Source organism: Rhinatrema bivittatum, chromosome 1 (assembly GCF_901001135.1).
Source record: "Rhinatrema bivittatum chromosome 1, aRhiBiv1.1, whole genome shotgun sequence".
Lineage (NCBI taxonomy): Eukaryota > Metazoa > Chordata > Amphibia > Gymnophiona > Rhinatrematidae > Rhinatrema > Rhinatrema bivittatum.
Window position 1 is genome coordinate 492,062,924 of NC_042615.1, and position 22,879 is coordinate 492,085,802.

General features: G+C 43.7%; 1 protein-coding gene across 3 annotated transcripts in view; it reads right to left on the reverse strand.

The window, feature by feature from the left end:
- The window catches only part of BNC2 (basonuclin 2), a 1,148,851-nt gene that overhangs the window by 774,967 nt on the left and 351,005 nt on the right, over positions 1-22,879 (reverse strand). For all 3 annotated transcript variants that reach the window (XM_029608627.1, XM_029608611.1, XM_029608635.1), the window contains exon 2: positions 8,288-8,491. In XM_029608627.1, coding sequence (XP_029464487.1) covers positions 8,288-8,491 — 204 coding nt within the window. The remainder of the gene's footprint in view (positions 1-8,287; positions 8,492-22,879) is intronic.

The following is a 22,879-nucleotide window of genomic DNA, read 5'->3' on the forward strand; positions in this document are numbered from 1 at the left end:
CCCCTCCAGCTCCATGCTGCTGTGCAAGGTGTGCACTGCCTCCTGCAATGCTTAAGAATGGTCTTCCAACGTGCATTTACAAACCCAAAAGGAAGAGGGGAAACCATTCTGCTTGAACATATACACATTTGTCACACGCAGAAACGTATTCCAACGCTACCTCCTAGAAATCAAAAGCAAAATTTTACATTTTGTCTCGCCTCTGGGAGTCACTCGGCTGACAAAAATTAAAAAAAAGGAGTCCCAACTGCTACCTATTACATTTTCGGGACCCGAGCTCCTCGCATAGATCAGTTTTCCTGGGTGTGCACAAGAGGGGCAATGGAGGGAGGATGAGCAAACGATATGAGCACTTTTGACAGCAGACAGCAATGTCTGAAGAGGCACACCATGATGTCACTGACAGCTACCACTGAAGCGCCAATGAAATAACCTGGGATGCTGCGGCCTAATGCTGCGGCAGCCCGGCATTCCATGTTTCAGCCAGCGTTGTCCTCAGCCGGGCAACGTTTTTTTTTTTTCCTCCTTGGTGGGATACTGGGGACCAGTGGAGCACTTTTACTATTTTTCTTCACAGAAAACTGAAGTGTGGTTTTAAAAGTGTACCGTAGATTCTTGCAACCCTAAGGTGCATTCTGAGAAAAGGCCACAAGTTGCCCTTGTGGCTTCGACCTGAATGATGAAAGGGAGGTTGCAGGACAGAGGAACCAGATCTCCCTCTACACCTTGTCTTCTTTTTCTTTGTTTTTTTATTCCCTTTGCGGCGGGATCGTACCCTTTCGGCTACCTTGCTTACAAAAACGGAAAAGGTTCCCCTCGCCGCTCCGGGCAAGCGAACGCGCCCGGGCTGCACCTTCTGAAGCGGGCGCGGGCACAGGAGCAGGGGGGCAGGCCGCAGGGAGCAATGCAGCAGAGAACCTCGGTGCTCTGCGACCGCGCCAGTGCCGCGGGGAGAGAACCACCCGGGCTTAATCGCTAGGGAAAATAAAACACTTTAATAATACAAGAAAAGTAATCATAAACAGCGCATAACACGCAGGACCTTCCTGGCGAAAGGAAGTGGGGAGAGGAGGAAGGAAAGTAGAGAGCAGCAAAGCTTTCCCTCTTTGACTGCAGCTTCTGACGCCAGCCTTTCTTGTAACGGCGGGACAGACTGTTCCTCTGCAATCACCCCGCCGTGTCACAGCGACCCTGGCAAACGCCAACACTTTCCTTATCGCTGCAATCCAAGCAGCCTCCTCTCAGCTCTGACCCATTCGCTTTCTTTCGCCACCACCAACCCCCTCCCCAAATTTCTCCAAGCGGCTTTACTCGGTATCTAATGAGTTCGAGAGGATTTGTCTTGGCTCTTAACCCTGACATAGGAGTAGGAGGGCTCGGCTGCTGTTATATCACAGATCCTTACTGACACTGCATTAATCAGGGCCCCAGCAAAACTATGCGCAGATAAGTGGGTGCCTCGGCTATTGGCAGCATGCGCACACACACCCACCGTCTACACAAAATGTGCAGTAGAAAGAATTGCCTATAAATATACCTAACGCATCCTATAAGCACTAGGGGTTCTGTGCACACGATACACAAATACTCAGGTAATAATGCTACAACTGCTGCGCTAAACACAGTACAACTAACAAAAGCATACATGCACACACGTTATCCATGTATTCCATATACAGACGAGCAGAGTGCCGTCACACTCTGAATTTCAGTAGACGAGGGACCATAGAAATACGCTCTAGAAGAGAAAAAAGCCCTGCCCTTGAATATCTGTGTACAGTATATATACACACAAAAGTGTACTGTACTGACTTGAAATACTTTTATTGCCTCATCCTAGCTTATATGGCAAATGCGGTGTTTATCTATAGTGGCTGCATTTCAGATGTCGATATCCTTTGTCACATTCCCTTAAAGAAGCTCACTAATGCTTTTGTTATAAGCTCTTCCCATGGAGAGCACTGTTTGTAGATTACTAAATACAGAGAGGGGAAATCTGTGTACAGGATATTAACTATATACCATCTCACTGTACATTTTTATAGTATGATTATATAGTTTGTATATATAAAATCTTCAGTTACAGTAAGCCGAGCTTTCTTGAATGACAAGCCTAGGTAAGCCACAGAGACACGTTGCAAATCATGAAAGGGGTCAGCAGCAGTCGCAGTGCAGTGGCGCAAGCTACCATTGCAAACTATTCCCAAACACCTCCTTTGTTTCTGGTTCACCATCTCCAGCAAGAATCGTAACAGTAGGGTGAAAACACTCGGGGGGGGGGGGGCACCAGTGCGGTGGTCTCAAAGCAAACTTGCAAATTATTGAAGGGAGGATAGCGCACCTTGTGCCACAGTAAAAACACAAATGGTGCAGAAAGCAGAGGACCGGTTATGTCTGGAACCATTCAGATAGCGGCTGGTGTGAATAAAATGAGGAGGTGCAAGCAACAAGAACCGACCGGGCGCACGGTTAAACCAATTTCACCAAATGCCCACGTGCAACTTGCGGCCGCACAGCCACGCAGTTAGTTTCCACCGCACCGGCAAGTGCAACAGCTTTTCACGAACACAAAACGGCAAGTACTGGCCAAGGGAAAAGACGCCCTAAAGTTGTCTTTTTTTTTTTTTTTTTTTTTGTGGTATGAGAAATGAACAGAAATCCAGGGGGTGACCCCTGTGGTCAGAGTTTACTTCACCGCATGATTCTTACTATGTCTTCTGTTCCATCTCTCCCACCCCCCAATAATCTTGGTACTCCCATTTCCGAGTGCCCACTTCATAAAAAAACAAACTCTGCTTGCTTCGGTCGAGCAGCATTGCCTGTGCAGCCTGAGCCGAAGGAACCGTCGGATCACAATACCAGCACTCCACAACAAGAAGAAAAAAAAAATGAAACTGGCCAGGTCGTTGCACACCGTGCAGCTTAGCAGTCTGTCCAAGAACCGCATGCACTGGGTAGCAGATCTTATGAATGTCACTGAATAAACCAGGATTTTATTAGGCAAAATGAACGCTGATTTACTGTGCCGTATTCTGGTGAACAGATGCTTCTGTAATAATGCTGATCCCATTGATTACTTTCCTTTTTTAAGTCTTTTTTCTTTTTTTTTCAGGCTAATGCCCTACCTAAGCATATCTAGAAAATTATTTTTTCTGGTGATAATGATCACATCATACTAATGAGGAAATCTAATGCAGCCGGAGAAAGGGGTGAGGGGGTGGGAGAATGTCACTCCTAATAATATCGGCACAAAGTTAAATAAAGCAAGTGCGAGAGACGAGGTCAGACAGTTGTTCCTTAATAAGATATAGTTATGCAATTTAATTAGGCTGTTAATTCTATTACATCACCAAGTGATTCCAAAATGCCTGGCAAATTCTGCATGGGGTCATTTATAAAATGAATGCACTCTTTTCCTTGTGCCTGGGAAGGAAAAGTCGGCAAAAGGTTTAGAGGTTTAATAGTAAATGACGAACACGACAGATATCGTAATCTTGTGATTATATTTTCACTATGGGGAGTGGCCATAAACTAGACAGGCAGATATGCTGTAGGAAAAGGTTCTTGGTACGCTAATGTTATTTTCATTAATATTGTGCTGATGAAACAGAGGAGAAAGTGAGCGCAGACAGATGACAGCTAGGCAGAGGGGGTAGAACTGGGTTTCAGACTGATTCATTTTACACCAATTTCGTCTGCTCCTCTGGGGAGAAGGCGTTGTTACGGCACACTGGCAGACAGACACACAGACAGACAGAGAGGTTATCTGTGATGTTTCTTGATGCTGCAAATTATAAACAGTTTTGCTTTTATGCTCTCACTCTGGTGCTGGGCGAACTTGTTCTTTGAAAGTTGTGGCACTTAAAAGTAACCAGAACCGTTAAGCATCAGGAAGTGCTGCGTTTTTGACCAATGTAGAAAAGCATAGATGGAAGGTATTTAGAAAAGTTTGTGTTTCTTTCACTTTTGGAGCGGTGGGCTAGGGGGATTAAGTCAAAGAAAACCAGGCCTTCCTTTTTGTTGCTAACAATACTTTGCCAGACTAACCAGGGTAGTGTGCAAGCAGCCAGGACTGAGCGGAGGGAAAGAAGAACCAGAGGCTTCTGGTCATTTTCGACCTGTCACCGATCAAAGTGACCCAAGAACAACTCCCTTTGAAAAGCTAAGATTCATGCCCTTTGGGGTTATCAGCTGTTCTTCTGCATGCTTAATGGACTAACCCTCTTCAAAGAAACAAACAAACAAAAAAGAAAAAAAGATGCTTTTATATTATTTCCCAAAAAAAGTGCAACTCAACAAAAAAATATGCAGTCTTTCATATTTTTTTTTTTTTTTTGCATTTCCAGCAGCTAAGCCAGGGCTACACCAAGTGAGCCCTCGCTCGGACCTTTCCTTGCTTTGAAATGGGGTTACCTGGAGGGGTGTCTGCATCAGGTCATTTTCCACTCAAAACAGAAAGACTACAAGAAATCAGAGCAAGAAAGAAACTAAATCTTCAAATAAAGATCCCACTGCATGTCTTTACAGGCACCACTTCCGTATCCCAAAACCGATCCGTTACACGGCTGTACGATTTCATTTACGCATCACGTCCTAGCACCAAGGCATTCGGCTGGCTCTTAATGAGTAAATCTGTGTCCAATTAACCAATCCTAGCCTGAACAGTCCCCACCGCAGATATTATCTTCCCATTATCCTTTACTGGTTCTCTTTTAGGCATTTCTGTTCTAGTGCTTGTACATCTTTTCGTCCTGCAGACACCGCCGGCGACAGGAAGCATGCACCTGCTTCTCCGAGAGGAAAATCTGAACTTTGCTCCAAACAACTCATTCTCCTAGCAGTGCAGAAGCACACTTTTTTATTTCCAAGCTGAGAAGCTGTCCTAATAGGCATCAAACTTTGCAGAACTGAAAGCGCCTTAAGTTGTCATTCTTTTACAGCTTTACCAACTCTTGTTTTTTGCAAGTCCTGCTTTTTAGTGACAGGTAATTGCAACCGGGTCACACAAATGCCGAAAGGACAGAAGCAGAATTTTTGAGCCGCAGATATTAAAAAAAAAATAAAAATTTTTTTAAGTAAAATCACTGTAGCATAAAGGCACGCACACATACATATATATACACACACACAAGTAACCTCCCTTAAAATAGGTGCTCTTAATACTTGAAAACGACATCAAAATCTCCCCAACAAAACCTGAAGTTTTAAATTTGACACAGACAGTAACGAAAGTTTGTGAAGATTGCAAAGAAAGGGCAATGACCGGACTCCCTAGGCTATGGGGCAAAGCATTTAGGCTTGACAGCATGCTTAGCCAGAGAATGCCTTCTCATTAAGATTACTACCAATACAACTGAAAACATAAGTAGAGCAGCTCGTTTATCAAGGAGATCTCTGCTCAGCAATGCCACCTTTCTACTTCTGGGCTCTGGCTGTGGCTTTTCCGTGTTTACAGTTGCCCTGCAAGCCTTCACACAGTCAGATCCTTCCTCCCCGCCCCACATACATTACATATATATTCAGAGGTACGTCCAGTGATGCAATTAATTTTCTATTTAGAAATATTAACAGAATTAGATCGACTGCTACAAAGCAGTAGTTTATCTTGCTTGTGATATTTTATTTATTTGTTTTATATGCCGTCATTCCATGTGAGAATCACTAGTTCATAACGGTGTACAGGTTTGACACTCATAAATACACAAAGAAATACAGTAGGGAGGAATACGTACATACAGGTAATAAACTAGGTAAGAATTTAGAGGCAAGGGAGCTTTCAAAGGGTGCTCTTCAAGGAGATACAATATAGGGTAGCATAAAAGGGTTAAGGGATTATGGGGGGTATTGTTCAGGATATATTTTGGTTAGCTGGCCCATGGTGAATTGGAGGTTTCCGTCACAATTCGCAACTAGTTTCAAATTCTCGCCCTTGTCCGACACTATAAATTTCTTATACATGTTTAGTTGTTCATTCAGGATCAGGGTTTTTCTGTTCTAGTATTGCTGAGGCTGCTGGAGTCTGAATCTATTTGTAAAGGGTTTAATGTGAAAGAGGCAATCTCACACCACAGCTGGTGTGGTTCAATAGCCATTTATCAATTGATCATTATTCAGATCTGATTGTGTTAACTCATTCCTAGCCGGACAGGAAAGTTTATCTCTGCTCTAAAATTCCTCCCTCTTTCCTGACTGACAAAACCCTGGCCAGGAGCGTCTGTCGTTCTCCAGACCCCCAAAGCGCACCATACTGAGTTATATCACTTCCCCCAAATTAAGTTCCCCCAAATTTCTGGGTCTCTGAAATGCACCTTGTGTTTATTTACGATGCACTGGACCTTGACCAGTGCACATGGCGCTGCATTTTGCCTCTTAGTAAATCTCAGTACCTTTCTGGGATCTATGCAGGCTGCAGTAATTTTTTTCCCAGGTCCAAAATTTAAAAAAACAACCTGAGGTTTTGGGGGGGTTTTTTGAGACCACTCCGGCCTTCTCTTCATATTTTACCAGCCAAGAATCCAGAGGGCCTGATTTTATGTGTCTTCCCAGAGACCCAGAATGGGAGAAAAGTCTTCTAAACTGAATCAGGCCCGTGGTTTCTTCCAGCACCCTTCGGAAATTGCACAGCTCTCCTAGGGATGTGAACTGTTGCCCTCAAGAAGGGTGTAAAAGTAAATCAGAGGTGAAGAAGATGATTTCGCTATCCAGGTTGACTACAGTTCTATATCCGTTTCCTCGTATTTACCAGCAGTAATCAGGGTCCCTCTACAGGAGATAGCAAAATCTACCTAATTCCAATGCACTAATTCATGTCAGGCATCTGCTCTGCTCAAACTCTTTGCCATTACTTCTACAGATTGCAGGCTATTTCTCCTTATCATTTTTTTCTCCTTTCATCGTGTTCTCACTGTTACTTTCATTAAAGAATTCCTTATTTTCTCACCCCCGTGTGCCGAGAAGCTGTAGAGGGGTATGGTCAGATTTTGTTTCAATTGCAATGAATGTCTCAACCCAGGCTAAGCATGAGCGCTTTCCATTCAAATCCATGGAAAACTTCCTGAAAAGTGACAGACCAGGGCCAATGGTCAATAATAAAACTACAATGGTGCAACGAACTAGGGCGTACAATACTCAGGGTTGGTTTTGCATACAGACAGATAGATAGGTATCAAGGGCAGAGCATTGCTGAAAGGGAGGCACTCTTAAAAAGCTTCAGTTTGAATTTCCCTCCCCCCTGCTTGATATCAGTCCAAAACCAGTGTTGCTGTTTTTTTTCCCCCTTATATTGCACTCAGAGAGAAAAAGACAAGTAACCACAAGAGAAGCTGCAAGCAGGGCACGTTATCATGGAGCGCATGGTACAGGGACACCCGCTCCTGTGATTAATTATCAGTTATTATTGGCCTCGGAATAACACTGCAGCGTTCCCAGCAGAAGCAGCACAGCAAGTAAGCGGCTTGCAGCTGCCCCCAGGGCAGGAGGAGGAACAACTCTGGCGGCAATGCCAGGACACAGTTCCACAGAGAAGAGTGCACGCGTGCATTCGTGTCTATATTAATGTATATTATATATATATATATATATAGTATGTGTGTGAAATCCAACTATTGTCTCCACTAACCACTCCACTACTCTACGCTGACAGTGATTCCAGGAGAGACTGCTTCTCCACTCCCCAGGGCGAGAGAAAGCTGTTCCCTGCCACATGGAGTCTATTAAAGTTGCTTTGAATCCCCTCTGCCCCCCCCCCCCCCAAAAAAAAACCAAAATAGCAGCAATATGGTATAAGAGAAAAAGGAAAGAAGGGGAAAAGAGAAAACAAAGAGAAAAGGCAAAAAAAATTAGAGGAACAAAAAAGTTGTACGTTTTATTTTGATGGGACACCTTAGTGTGAAAGAACCTACAAGTACTGTGCACTTCTGATGGGATATCATACATTTTTTTTTCCTACATTTTTAAAGAGAAAGCAAAAAAAAAAGAAAAGAAACGGAAGTCTTACTGTCAAGTATTTGCAAGTTTAGAACCAAGCATCCTACACTTGTATTTTAAGTTTTCAATTTTCTTTCAAGAAAACCCCTTGGGGAAGCAATGAAGTAATCCTGCGCATTCCGACGGAATAGTTATGACAGGTCAGAGGCGAACTGGGCAGTGACACATTTATAAAAAAAAACCAAAAAAAAACAGAGCATAAATGAGAAGACGGCGGGACAACAAAACCAAACGAATGGAAAGGTTAAAGGAAAGAAGAGTAAACTTTTCAGTGCTTTCAAGGCAAGGCAGCGCGGCTTACCTGCTGGGCCATTCTGTACAGGAGGTTGGTGTCACCGCTCTGCCATGTGCCCATGAAGCCGGGCTCGCCCGCCGCCGCCGCCGTCCTCGCCCCGTACTGCATGAAGTTCTCCGTGCCCGCCTCTCCGAAAGCCACGGCTCGCGCCCTCTCTCGATCTCTCCGCCGCGTCTCTCTTTCTCTCACATCCACGTCGGCTTCTTCTGACTGCAAAAAGTGAAGGTGGATTTGGGTTGGTGTCTTTTTTTTTTTTTGAGCCTCCTGGCAGCCAGTAGCGAGAAGTGTGTGCGGCGGAGTAGTTTTAAGGAGCTGTCCGTGCCGTGCCTTTCATTGGGGGGAAGGGGGAGGGGGAGGGGGGGGCTAGTCAGAGCTTTCTTTCGCACCCCCCCCCCTCCCCCTCCCTGTGGTGGATGCACTGACTGTGACTCCCCCCCCCCCCCCCCCCACTCCTCTCCCCCTCCCACTCAGCAGCTGCCTGTCAGGTGCGCGGGCAGCGCCTCAGAAGCCCCCGAGCAGCAGCAGCAGCTTCAGCTTCAAACTCTCAGGCACCCGACTGACATCCCGCGCTCAACCCTGAAGCGGGAAGCGCGCCTGCCCCCTCGCCTGCACTCCCGCACACTCAGCAGCCCTTTCCCCCCCCCCCCCCCCCTAAAGAAACACGGCCCAGGCGAAGGGGGACCTTGCCCAGGTGTCCCGCTGCACGCTTTCCGGGAATCTTTCCTAACCCATTAAACAAAAGAAAGATAAATCAACTTATTTTGACAGGGACAACGATTAGTGCGCACCCTCTTTCATCTGTCCAATCCCCCCCTTCCTCCCCCCCCCCCCTTGTTGGTTGTAACAGTTTCTCCAGCCGCATCCACCGGCGAGGATCTTCGATGTTTTAGGATGCACATACGGTACATGACAGCGTTTGGGGGAGGAGACAAATCTAAGCGGTACAAGGGGGAAGGGGGAGGGGGGGGGGACACGGACGAACTGTCTAGTGTAGCCCAAAAGTTTAGCTGAAGTGCATCGCATTCAAGATGCATTTTGTGTGGTTAAAAGAAAATCTGGAGTATTTCCCGTGAAGGAAAATTATCTCCACGGTATACGGACTTTTTTTTTATAGCATCGGGAAAAGGAGGAAAAAAAAAACAAAAACGTTATCTGTACACCACCGTTACTGGCTAAGCCTCAAGTGCAAGTACATAAAAAAAAAAAAAAAAAAAAAACACCCCACACACTTCACAAAAAAGCAAATAAAAACTTTAGACATGTATAACAAAATCATGGTTTTCCTCGTTCTCACTCACAAAAGTACATTGGAGGAGAAAAATATACGACAGCGGCATCTTTTCTAAAGTTAAAAGGTAAGGAACATTAATCTTGCAATAAAGCCTGCAAAATCTGGCGGACAAATGTAGCACTTTCCTGCTGCTTTCTCCCCACCTCAGGACTAACAATAAAGCCGCACATCCTCCCTCTAAAACCAGCCGGGGAGCAGAAAGCCTCGGCAGCGGCTCCTCACTATCATTAGCGCACAATGAGGACAGATGAGAAAACCTACGGTGTGTTGACACAAATGTGCCTTCCCCTCCAGACCCTACATTTCCTGAAAGCTTTTCTGTTAAACTTTCCTTCGGTTCACCACCATTAAGGGCACGCACACACACAAAGTCTCCAAAGCAAAAAAAAAAATAAAAAAATCTACATCTGAGAAGAAACAAACAAAAGCAAAAAAAAAAGTCTCCAAAGAATTGTTGCTTTAAAATACATAAAAGTCCACCTATGATCAACAAATACATCTAAAATATTATATCTAAAATTATATTCTTTTGGTTAAAAAAAAATGTGAGTCAATTGTGCCAACACTGACTGTACTTTTACAGCCAGCTATTACCCATTTAAACTCCCTCTAAAATTTGCTAGCCTCTTGATTTCTGAAGTGGCACTCAGTGCCTCAGTCAAGCTGCCTGCTCAGCTCCTGACCTTCCCACTAATGGCTGTTATTTGTGGGAGGCTTAAGGACACTGTCAATAGCATACTTCCTCCTCCTCCTCTCTCTCTCTCTCTCTCTCTCTCTCTCTCTTTTGCTTGCTCCCTCCCCTCCCCCTTCTCGCTTTCTTCCTGTCCTGCAGTCCTTTCTACTCCCGGGAAGGCGAAAAAAAAAAAAAGAAAAAAAAAATCAACTGGCATGCAGCAGCAAGCACCTGCAGTAATAGACTCTTTTATTAAAACTGTTATTCTGCAAGACTTGAAATTCCCTGTGGACTGGGCCATGTCAAAGCCGATATAATTAACTAGAGGCTCAGCAACGGATCAATTACCAGACAAGCAAGTGATAGTGAAATCAATGAAAGATCATCAGCCACATTATCAGTGTTGCAACTCATTAGGGTAAAACTGAGAAATGCGCTCAAAGGGAGCCCGGGCAAGGTGGCATTACAAAACAAAGGGCTAATTTGGAGACCCCCCGCTGTGAAGAATCTGTAACAGAATTAGCCTACACCCCCTCCCCGCTCACCGCCCCTTAAACTGCACAGCTCTGTAACTAAATGTGACAGACTGGGAGAAGCAGTTTATTAAGACACCAACTCCAAGTTTATTTAGTTCATAAACTCTCTCCGAGAAAATCAATAGCGTCTGGGCAGGGGTTATTAGGCTGCCTAGCTAATACATCCAAATCTAGTCTTGAGAAACAGCAGTCTTGGATAAAACAAAAAAAAAAGGCCAACCATGGTATGGGTGAACGGAAGACCTTCAAAGCAGGAGGCGACAAGTGCTTAGCAACTTAAGACAGATGTTGTACTCTGCAGCACGCATTTAAGTGGGTGCCCGATCTGGCACTGCCAAGTACTGGGCAGCAAACAAGGGGGTCTCCCTGAAATCACCCCCCCCCCCAACTCTTGGTTACTGCCTTCTTAGACAAAGAAATAATCAATTCTATTATTTGTATTAGTGTCAACCTGTAGTAGCAATAACAAGGTTATTTCACACTTTAGCGTCAGGCTCATTGCAGCAGTGGCAGCAGCCACCCCCGGGGGGGGGGGGGTGGAGGGACAGCCTGGAAGCCCATTTCCCACGCAGAAGATGGAGAAGGAACAGTGTCACTGTGCTGCCTCATTACCGCTGGGGGGGGGGGGGGGTGTCACATGAGGCGCAGGCGTGTGACATGCCTGGCCCTAAGGTCACACTGAGAGTCAGTGCCAAAAAAGGGAGTAAGACCCAGTACCACCACCACCACCTCAAGATATCATCCTGCCTGCCTGGCAGCTCAAAACTAGGACTCCTCTCCATTACACACACACACACCCCTCCCTCCCTCACACAACACACACACACACACACACACACACAGAAGAGAAATAGTTTTAACCAGCTTAAGGGTATTATTATTGCTTTCTAAATCTGAGGTGCTTTTGCTGGAAGCTGCACCATCAAAATATATCTACAACATTTCTGCAGGTTCTAATGCTACATTTCTTTATTTATTACAAAAATTTATGACACACTTTACTACCAAGGTACTCAAAGCCAATTGCAGAGGCTGATAAACAAGCTACAGATATCATGAGCAGTAGAATGGACATCCTGATGGATGGATTTGTGATGACAGGGTTGCGACGAGACAGTTTTGTGGGTCTGATACAGAGGTAGAATTTATCGCATAGTAAAACAGAAGTTGATAAAGGGTTATTGAAACTACCTTGGGTCCAGACTACCGGTGACAGAAGTACAGGGGATCAGAGTTGAATTCAGGAGGTTGGTTGGTGGAAAGGCTGGGGGGGGGGGAGGGGAGTGTCAAAGGTGCATCTTCCATAAACTGCTGAACTGAGTTCTCTAGAAAGGTTTTCAAAATATATGGTTGAGCATTATGTTGGGATGTATGTTCTACTCAAGAAAATACCCACAGACAAAAAAAAAAAGGAGGATTCTGTCACTTAGTGAGAAGAATTAACACAAGAAGCTCAAAATCCAGTGCCAGAAGATGCCCAAACACACCACGTACTGTGTGCGCAGCAGGTGGTACATAAGTCTGGTGCTGGATGGTATGTGCAGGGCTGCGGCAAAGGCCTCAATCAACAAAATCCACAGAGCATTGGCCTAGGTTTCTGACAACGCCAGAGGAGATGAATGTGCGTTTGCACTTCTTCATTTTCGATACTTAATTCTGTAGGAAATGCAACACTGTTTATAGTTGCGCACTGGGGAAAATGTAAACTATTCAATAAGGGGCCAAAATTTAAGTGCTGGGCAACCAAGAAAACCAACAAACAAACTCAAACCTGCAAGCTGCGATGTTTGCACAATTTTGAAATAGTGCATCCTTTGCCCCAAGGATTTAATTTCTTGCATCTCCAGGGTGAGAACAAACAATTCACAGATCAAATCGTGCAGCAAAAAACGTTGTACAAGTATTGTGGAAATTCTACCCAATTCTTATGTTTAGAGTTTATAGGCAAAATTCTGGTATGTAGATCCTTCAAAATATCAAGTTGTCTTTCCTTGGCACCACGGATTTAGCCAAAGGAAGTCTTGTCTCACCAATTTGCTACATTTTTTTAGAAGGCATGAATAAACGTGGATAAAAGTGAGCCGCTGATATAGTATATCTGGATTTTAAGAAAACATTTGACAAAGTCCCTCACAAGAGACTCTTGAGGAAATTAAAAAATTCATGGGATAGGAGGCAATGTTTTATATTGTGGATTGAGAACTGGTTAAAAGATAGAAAACAGAGTAGGGCTAAATGGTCAAATTTTCTCAATGGAGAAAGGTGAATAGTGGAGTGCCTCAAGGATCTGTACTAGAACCGTTGCTTTTTAACATATTCATTAATGACTTAGTGATGGGAACAATGAGTGAGGTAATCAAATTTGTTGATGATACAGAATTATCCAAAATTGTTAAATCACAGGAGGATTGTGAGAAATGATAAGAGGACCTTGCACTACTGGGAGGCTGGGCATCCAAATGGCAGATGACATTTAATGTGGAAAGTGCAAAGTGATGCATGTAAGATAAGAGCATCCCAAATTACAGCTACACAATGCAAGGTTCCACATTAGAAGTCACCACTCAGGAAAAGGATCTAGGGTGTTATCATTGAAAATACATAGAAATCTTCTGCTCAGTGTGCAGCAGCAGCCGAGAAAGCAAATAGAATTCTAGGGATTATTAGGAAAGGAATGGAGAATAAAACAGAGAATATCATAATGCCTCTCTATCACTCCATGGTACGGCCGCTCCTTGAGTATTGTGTGCAGTTCTCTAAAAAAAGAATTATAAAAAGTACAGATATATGCAACCAAAATGATAAAGGGGATGAAATGATTCCTCTCTGAGGAAAGGTTAAAGAGGTTAGGGGCTCTTCAGTTTGGAGAAGAGACGGCTGAGGGGAGATATGATAGAGGTTTGTAAAATAATTAGTGGAGTAGAACAGAAAAATGCAAATCAGTTGTTTACTCTTTCAAATGCACAAAGACTACGGGACATTCAATGAAGCTACTAGGCAATACATTTAAGACAAATAGGAGAAAATATTTTTTTTTACTCATTGAATAATTAAGCTCTGGAATTTGTTGCCAGAGGATGTGGTGAAAGCTGTTAGTGTAGATGGGTTTATAAAAGATTTAGACAAGTTCCTGGAAGAAAAGTCCATAAATAACAATGTTCAAACAACTATGGTGCAATGTAATGAGGACACAATCAAATATAAAGCAAACAACAACAATGTCCCCTTTATAAATAGCTAGCCATCCATGTAGTCAGTCATAATAGGCCCTTCCGGCAGCAATTGTACCTTCATTTGCCTTATGCTTAATTATAAGCCAACAATTTTTTGTTTTTTAAGTATTTTGGAATGCTTCGGGTGGATGCGTCTACACCAGAATTTTGACAACATGGTAAAATATCATTTATCTCTACAAATATGAGAGTAAACCACGATCTTAGGAGACAAACAACCCCCTGATGCAGGCTCTTGAAACATGGTTCCATGTCGGGGAATTGGTGTTATCAAATAAGACAAGATAAGTGCATTTTATCTGCATTCCAAAAAACTTAAAAAAGAAACAAATTGCTGACCTATGATTAAGCATAAGCAAATGAAGGTACAATTGCTGCCGGAAGGGCTTATGATTGGCTACATGGATGACTAATTATTTATATAAGGGGACATTGTTGTTTGCTTTAGAAAAGTCCATAAACCATTATTAAGGTGGGCTTGGGGATATTCATTGCTTATCCCTGGGATAAGCTGCATGCAATCTATCTACCCCTTGGGATCCTGCCAGATACTTGTGATCTGGATTGGCCAAGTTGGAAACAGGATCCTGGGCTTGATAGACATTTGTTCTGACCCAGTATGTTCTTATGGGTAGGTACTGGGTGGTCTGGGGTGGGAAACATCTGCTTGGCATTCCCTCAGTTGAGATCATCACAGGTGGTTGGTTGTTGTGGCATGATCTTGGTTGTTTCTCCTTGAAAATATGCTAGGGAGTATTTTCGTACTATAGTGCCAGCATATCTTACAGCACCGAGAGCTACTTACTAAAAAGTGCACGGGACATAAATTGTGGAGCATGGTTAAAGTGGTGAAAGGCAGTGTTACAACATTTAATTCGCTGTTTTGGCTCTGCTTTCAAAACCTATAACAAAGATGCGGGCCTGCTTTTCTATAAATCGACAAAGTATGATGAAGAACGAAGCGTGCAAGGGTGGCCTGGGTTATACACCATCAGCCAAGACACTTTGCAAGGGAAGGATTGCTTTTTTTTTTTTTCCCAGTTTCTTTCTGCATTATTTTCTGCATTTTGGAGAGATGCAGTGCCAGGAAGTAAGCAGCACACAACCTGGGTAACAGGGAGATAAAATGGAAACCTCTCTAACCCGCAGATTCAATCCAATCCAGTAATCAGGTGAATTTTCAGTTACGCATGTAAAAGTACCATACTATCATAGCAGTTTCCAAGAGCTATTTACTCATTTTAAGTGCACTTAATACAGGTAAAACCTATGGACAATTCAATGGCACATATTGTAGCAATTTTTAAAATCCCACTTACATGTGTAAACTACATTTTAAGTGTGTAAATGCTTTTGAAAATCAAGCCCTTTATTTATACACCACTAATCCAAAAAATGCTCAAAGTGGAACGAATAAATGTAAATTGGTTGTTTTCTCTTTCAAAAAGCACAAAGACTAGGGTGCATTTAATGAAGTTACCAGGCGATACATTTAAGACAAATAAGGGAAAATATTGTTTTTACTCATTGTTTAATTAAAGTCTGAAATTCGTTGCCAGAGGATTTGTTAAAAGATGTTAGTGTAGTTGGGTTTAAAAAAGACAGAAGAAAAGTCCATGAACCATTAGGGCAAATCTTATTTTCTTATGCACATAATAAAGGAAAATGCAGTCTGAATTTTAATATCTAGGTTTTAGAGAACATAGTGACAGATTGCAGCCTGGAAGTGCATACACACACACACTTACACACACACACAGTAATATTGGTATTTCAGCCACTTAATATTGAAACAGGAAGGAGAATAATAAAGAAGACACATGATGGCAGCACTGGGTTTAAGAAACAGGACTATTCCATAGGCAAGGAATGGGAAAAAGTTGTTCTGAAATAAAACCGAGGGGGTAATTTTCAAAAGGATTTACATGCTTAAAACTAGGTCTGATGTGTAAATGCACTATACGCATTTAAATAGGCTTTTGAAAATTTCTACAATAGTATGTAACATTTACATGCGCAACTCCTTTGAAAATTACTAACATAGAGCCAGATTTTAAAAAACTGCGCGAACAAATCTACGCCTGATTTTATAACATGCGCACGGAGCCGCACGCATGTTAGAAAATCCAGGGTCGGCGTGCGCAAGGGGGTGCAACACTTGTGCACCTTGCGCGCGCCGAGCCCTAGGGGAGCCCCGATGGCTTTCCCCGGTCCCTCCGAGGCCGCTCCGAAATCGGAGCGGCCTTGGAGGGAACTTTCTTTCCGCCCCCCCCACCTTCCCCCACCTTCCCCTCCCTTCCCCTCCCTTCCCCTATCTAACCCGCCCCCCAGCCCTAACTAAAACCCCCTCCTGACCTTTATCTCAAAAGTTACGCCTGCCCAACTTGCGTGCGCCGGCCAGCTACCAGCGCGCCATCCCTCGGCAGGCGGCTGTGCCAGAGGCCTCGGTACTGCCCCCGGTACGCCCCGGGCCGGCACACCGCCCACGGCCCTGCCCCCGGAATGCCCCTTTTTGCAAGCCCCGGGACATACGTGTGTCCCAGGCCTTGCGCACGCCGCCAAGCCCTTGCAAAACAGGCTCGGCATGCACAGAGGCAGAATTTCTCGGGTTACGCAAAAATCTGCCCCACAATTTATTGCAAAAAATTAAGTTTTCCTTCCTTTACCCAGACATGTGTACATATGTGCACAGACACCCACATGCATGCATCACCACCATCACCACCACCACAAACACCTCTGCCACCCAAAACCAAAAATGAAACCTTCAAATATTCAGTATTTGGGCTAATATGGCATTGTCTGCCTTCAAGAAACATCACTGGCTAGTTTCCCCAAAACATCCAAAAAACATTCCTAACAGCAGCCAAAATGATAAAGGGGATGAACAATTCCTCTAGGAGGAAAGGTTTAAGAAGTTAAGGCTCTTCAGTTTGGAGAAGAGAAGGCTGAGAGGAGATATGATAGAGGTCTACAAAATAATGAGTAAAGTGGAATGGGTAATTGCAAATCAGTTGTTTACTGTTTCAAAAAATACAAAGACACACAATGAAGTTACTAGATAATACATTTAAGACAAATAGGAGAACATATTTTTTTTTCTCAACACATATTTAAACTCTGCAATTCATTGCCGGAGGATGTGGTAAAAGCCGTTAGGGTAGCTAGGTTTAAAAAAGGTTTGGACAAGTTCCTGGAAGAAAAGTCCATAAACTATTATTAAGATGGACTTGGAGAAATCCACTGCTTATACTTAGGATAAGTAGCATAAAATCTATCGACCTTTTGGGATCCTGCCAGATACTTGTGACCTGGATGGGCAGCCACTGCTGGAAATGGATGCTGAGCTTGATGGACCTTTGGTCTAACACAGTAATGGAAAATCTTATTATGTTCTTATTACTATGCAGTTCTATTACTTTATCTTTTAGGATCATCCCTAGATTTCCTTTCTTTCCAAATATATTTAATTTCTTAATATTTTCACACTTTCTTTAACATAAATCAATAAAAGTCACACTATAGCACAATCATAATATTTATTTATTTATTTAACTTCTTTTAATATACCGATGCTCAAGACAAGTCTTATCGTACCGGTTTACAATAAACTGGGGGGAAAAACCAATTAACACGGATAGAGAAAGACAAAGTAATAATAGTGGGTGAAACTAAGGAGGAGAGTGTTCCAAGATTATAGATACTGCCTGGTATTGAGAAAGAGCCTGGGAAACTTTGTGAGAAGAGGTGAATCAGATTTGGGGAGAGGAAAGTGGGAAGAGGGTTTTTTGCATGGGAAGAGAGGGATGCCACCATTAAGATGCCATTATTGTTTTCCAGTATTGGAGATCAGTAATTTGGGGCCAGGTCTGGATACTGTTTTGAATGCTATGGTTTCATCTACTTTATATTAATGGCATAGAATGTAATTTTACTAACTGTGAAATACAAATCTAAATGTATAATGTAATTTCACTAAATGTGAAATACAAATCTAAAGAAAAAACATGTTTTTGGACTTCCGCTGATGCTGTGCTGCTAAGCAGACGCTGACACCTTGAGCTCCCGGCCCCGTGCCCTCTAGACCGGTCAAACCTCGTTTTCTGTGATGGCTGAACAGATGGCGAAGAAGTTCCTGCGATGTTGGGGGATCAAGCGGTGCGTGCTAAGCATACCTGTAGAAAATCAGCGATGGAAAAAATGTCCTGCAACAAGGAGGCTGCCTCCGATGAAGAAAGTATAGCTGACGGGGCGCTTCCAGTAGATATCGTGGAAGTGGTGAAAGTTGCCATAGATCAGATCGGCGACGAGATTCATGCGAGTCTTGGTGCGAAGCTGGAGTCGGTTGTTGACCGAATGTCGCAGGTGGTCTCGACTGTGGGGGAAACCACAGTCGCAGTTGGACAATCTTACAGAGATGGAAATGTTCCTTACTGTCATGAGGCAGCGGTTGGAGGCCTTAGAGAGCGCACATGGCAGAACGGTGGAGAACCAAGATGATCTTGAGAACAGAAACTGGCACAACGATTTGAGAATTATTGGTATGCCAGAGAGTGGAAGGGGCTGACGCGGTAAGCTTTTTTTCAACCTGGCTGCCGGCGTTGGGTTTAGGCAGATTTTAAAGGGAGCAGAGTGAAATTAGACTGTGCACATCGAGCGTTGGCTCCGATGCCTAAGGCAAATGAAAGGCCCAGGGTAATCATTGTCTGGGTGCACAATTTTATGGACAAATGCTGGCTCATGGAGGCAGGGCGACAACAAAAAGAACCGCGATATCAGGGGGCGCGAATATACCTGTTTCAAGACTTCTCCACAGAGGTTCAGAGGCACCACGTGGCATTCGCAGAGGTTAAGCGTGAGTTGAGAAACCAGGGCCTGAAATATGCCATGCTTCATCCAGCGCGGCCGAGAGTGATCAATGGTGGCAAACCAGTGATCTGCGAGTCTGTGCAAGCAGTGCCGACCTTCCTGCAGGAGTTGCATAAGGCAGAAGATAATGTTCCCAACGGTGCTGTGTAGTGCTATTGGATGCCTGATATCCTTTATTCCGTGATGTGGGATAGAGAACCCTTCCGCCTCGCTCTCTTTATTTCTTTTTTCTCTTTGAATGCGCATGGGGGAGGGAGCCTACATTTCATGTTTCTCCATTTCAAGTTTCCTATTTTTATGATGGAGGTTTGGCTATTACTATTATTATTTTTGTTTTCTTTTATTATATACTTTGGGCTTAATGGGGTAAGGGTGGAGCGATAGGGACAAAAGGGTGAGATGTTGAATGCTTTTGGGGTGGTTCGGAGGGGAGTTGATGGGGTAGCTATATGTTTCTTTTTTTCCTGCTAACAATATCTCAGAGATTTGCATTCTTCGGTCCTGGTTGGTGGTGGTCTCATATGAAGTGGATGTCAACTACCATTTCATCTGAGAAAGTGGAAGATACCTGAGGGAGATTCTACAAAGTGGACTATGCATTTATCGTGGTCTGGACCTCTCCTGTTGGCTGGCATACAGGACTTCTGGACTTTTACAATGTCGCCTCACAGGATTTGGAGAGGGGTGGGTTGGTTATAGAGAGGTCAGAGTTGGGGTTGATCTGGAGAGAACAGGGCAGGTCTTGGGTTGTCCCCCATTTGTTCAGGTTCTCATCTATTCGGTGGGAGGTTGGTTGGGGGGTTTTGTTTTCTAGGGTGGGCCATCCTAGGAGTGTCCTCGTATGAGTGCTTGGACATGGTGTCTTTAGTGGTTGGGTTCTGGTAAGGGGTGGGGGGGAAGATGGGGAAGGTGTGATGGGGGGGGTGTCAAGGTTTACTTGGGGGGAGGAGTATTAAAACTGTTGGATGCAGGACTTGGCTCTCTTTTTTTGTGTTTGGGGAGTGGTATTTTACATTTGCTCCGCAATTATGGCTAGTTCTCCCCTTAATATAGTCTCCTTAAATGTTCAGGGAATTGGGTCACCAGTCAAAAGAAGGCGTATATTGGTCTATTTGAGGAACAAGGGGGGCCCATTTAACGCTTCTTCAGGAAACACACCTGATTGACTTGGAACATGCTAAATTAGTTAAGACATGTTGAGTATGCCTCATTTAATTCCAAGAGTACAGATGTCTGTATTCTCATACATCGCTCAGTCCCACTGGGGGTACATAAGGTTCAATCGAATAGGGAGGGCAGGTATGCATTAATGGAATGTTCTTTGCAAGGGAAACATTTTGTGTTGGCTAATGTTTATGGGCCAAATGTGCGGCAGTAGGAGTTTTATGCTACTTTGGGGAAAGTGTTCAAGGCCTTTTCGATTTACCCTGCTATAATAGGTGGAGATTGGAATGTTAGCATAGATCCTGGGATTGATAGATCCTCGAGTGGGCAGATGGGTAGGTTTGCAGATACGCTGAAGGATATGATGACATGTTTGGGGTTACAGGATATTTGGAGGGAGCAAAACCCATCTAACAAGGATTTTACTTATTCTTCTTCTCGGTTCCAGTCATATAGTCGCATAGATTTTTTTCTTTGTTTTCGAGCATTAGTAGGTAAGGTGGGCCTTGCAGATATTTTGCCTCGAGTCCTTTCCAATCATAACCCAATTTGGTTTCCGATTCAATTGGCTTTGTGATCCTCATAGGGCAAAAGCTGGTGGCTTAAATCTTCCCTGTTGCTCCATAAACCTTTTTGTGATATGATTCGTCAGGCAGTGGTGGAGTTTTTTGAGATTCATAATTCGGGGGTGGGGAGGACTTTTGCAATTTCCTTGCGGTAACACATTCTGGCCTTCCCCAGTTCCCTCCCAGTCCGCTCCAATTAAGGAGCGGACTAGGAGGGAACTTCCTTACCCCCCTACCCATACTCCCTTCCTCTTCCTCTCCTCTCACCCCCTAAACCCTACCCTTTTTTTGTATTTTTCTTTGTTCTGCAACTTAATTCAGCTCCCGAGCTGAAGTAAGTTGTGCGCGCCAGCCAGCTGGCGAATCTTTGGGACAACGAACAATGGCGTTGTCCTGGCCCGCCCCTTCGAAGAAGTCCGGTACTTGCGCGCATACCGGGTTTTACGAGCGTGGGCGGGCCCCTTGAAAAATTTGCTTGCCGTGCGCAAAGCCCAGCCACGTCAGTAAAGCCCAGATTTTATGCGCCCAGGGCTTTTAAAATCCGGGAGTTAATTACACACCAATTTTCACTAGGATTCATAAAGATATGCAGGAATGGAAGGGTCTTTACATTTCTTGGAGGAGAAGAATTAATGTCATCAAGATGAAGGTATTGCCTCGGATGCTTTATTTATTTCAACATTTGCCATGCTTTCTCCCAAAGCAATTTTTTGCAACGGTGAATAGTTTGCTCTTGTGGAGTTTTTATGGGAAGGTAAACCTGCGAGGATTAAACTGCATCCCTTATGTAGACCTAAGGACTGGGGAGGTATGGCATTTCTGGATCTACAGGCCTATTTTTGGGCTGCTCATTTACGAGGCATCCTCTCATGGTTATAGAGAGACCGAACATCATCTTGGTTACCCCTTGAGAAGCATATGGCTTCTGTCTTCTTTCATTAATTACATCAACCGCGTTGACTCCGGCGGGTAGGAGGGTATGTAGAATTTGCCCTACTTTTGTTTGCATAGTTAAGTCCTGGAGAGCTCTATGTAGCAGGCAGGGTATTAGTGGTGAGGGCCCCTTGGCCCTCACCACTAATTGGAAAAATCCAATCTTGTTTTTACATACATATAGCCGTGCGGCGAAACACTGGTGGGAGGCGGAGTTGCAATGTTTGAGCGAATTGTATGAGGAGAACAGATTCAGAACGTTTGAGGAGCATCAAGAAGAATTTGAAATTCCCGCCCAGTCCCAGGGGTACTATAATCATCTGCTTGAGGCTCTGAGAATGAAACAGAGAGAAGGATGGCAGTGGTCTAGACCTTCACCGGTCAAATTAGCCTTGCTAGGGGTTTTGTTAGACGGAAAGTGTATTCTATATTGTATAGGGAAATTATACAAACTTACTTGAATCATACCCCTATTCTAAAGGTTGGGCAGAAATGGGCAGATGATTTGGGGTTCCAGTTAGATTTGAAAACATGGAGGCTTATTTGGCGTAAAGCGCATAAATCCTCTTTATATACCAAAAGGGCTGAATTGTTGGTTCGATTAAAAATGAGAAGTTATAGATACCCCATGTTTTTTTAGTAAGTTTGATGCCACGGCTTCACCTTTGTGTTGGCGTGGTTACAGGCAAAAAGGCTTATATATGCATGTCTGGTGGGGACGTTCTTATATATCTGCCTTTTGGCAGAGAGTGGGACATATAAACGAAAAAATAGTGGGATGTTTGGTGGTTTTGTCTCCAGGATTATTTCATTGCTCTGAAATGGAAGTCGGTGCCTACTTTGGAACATTGGCGGACCCAGGTCCATTCTGTTGCCTTGATTGAAAAATTATATTTAAAAGATAAAGAGTTGTTATACAACAAGTTTTGGGACCCTTACTGGAAATGTTTTCATTCTATGTTTCATTGTGTTATCTCTTGTTTATAATTTTTGGAGACTTGTATTTGACAATGAGGCCTTGCTTGTATTCTGACTCTTGTTTAAATAAAAATTTAACAAAAAACATTTTTTTTGTGTGTTTTAACTGTGTAGTGAACAATTGTTTTTTGCTAATAATACTGGTTTCAACAGCACAAGTCCAATATTACATTCCTAAGATATATAAGAGTATTTACAAATAGCTCTGACCATGTAGACAACCACCTAGCATCAACATTTTGGGATGAATTTTCAAAGCTATTTATGTGGATAAAATACAGGTGTATGAGTGTAAATGTCTCATTATAAAACTGCCTGCACAAGAAAGAGGCTTTTCTTGGAGGCAGAGCTTTGG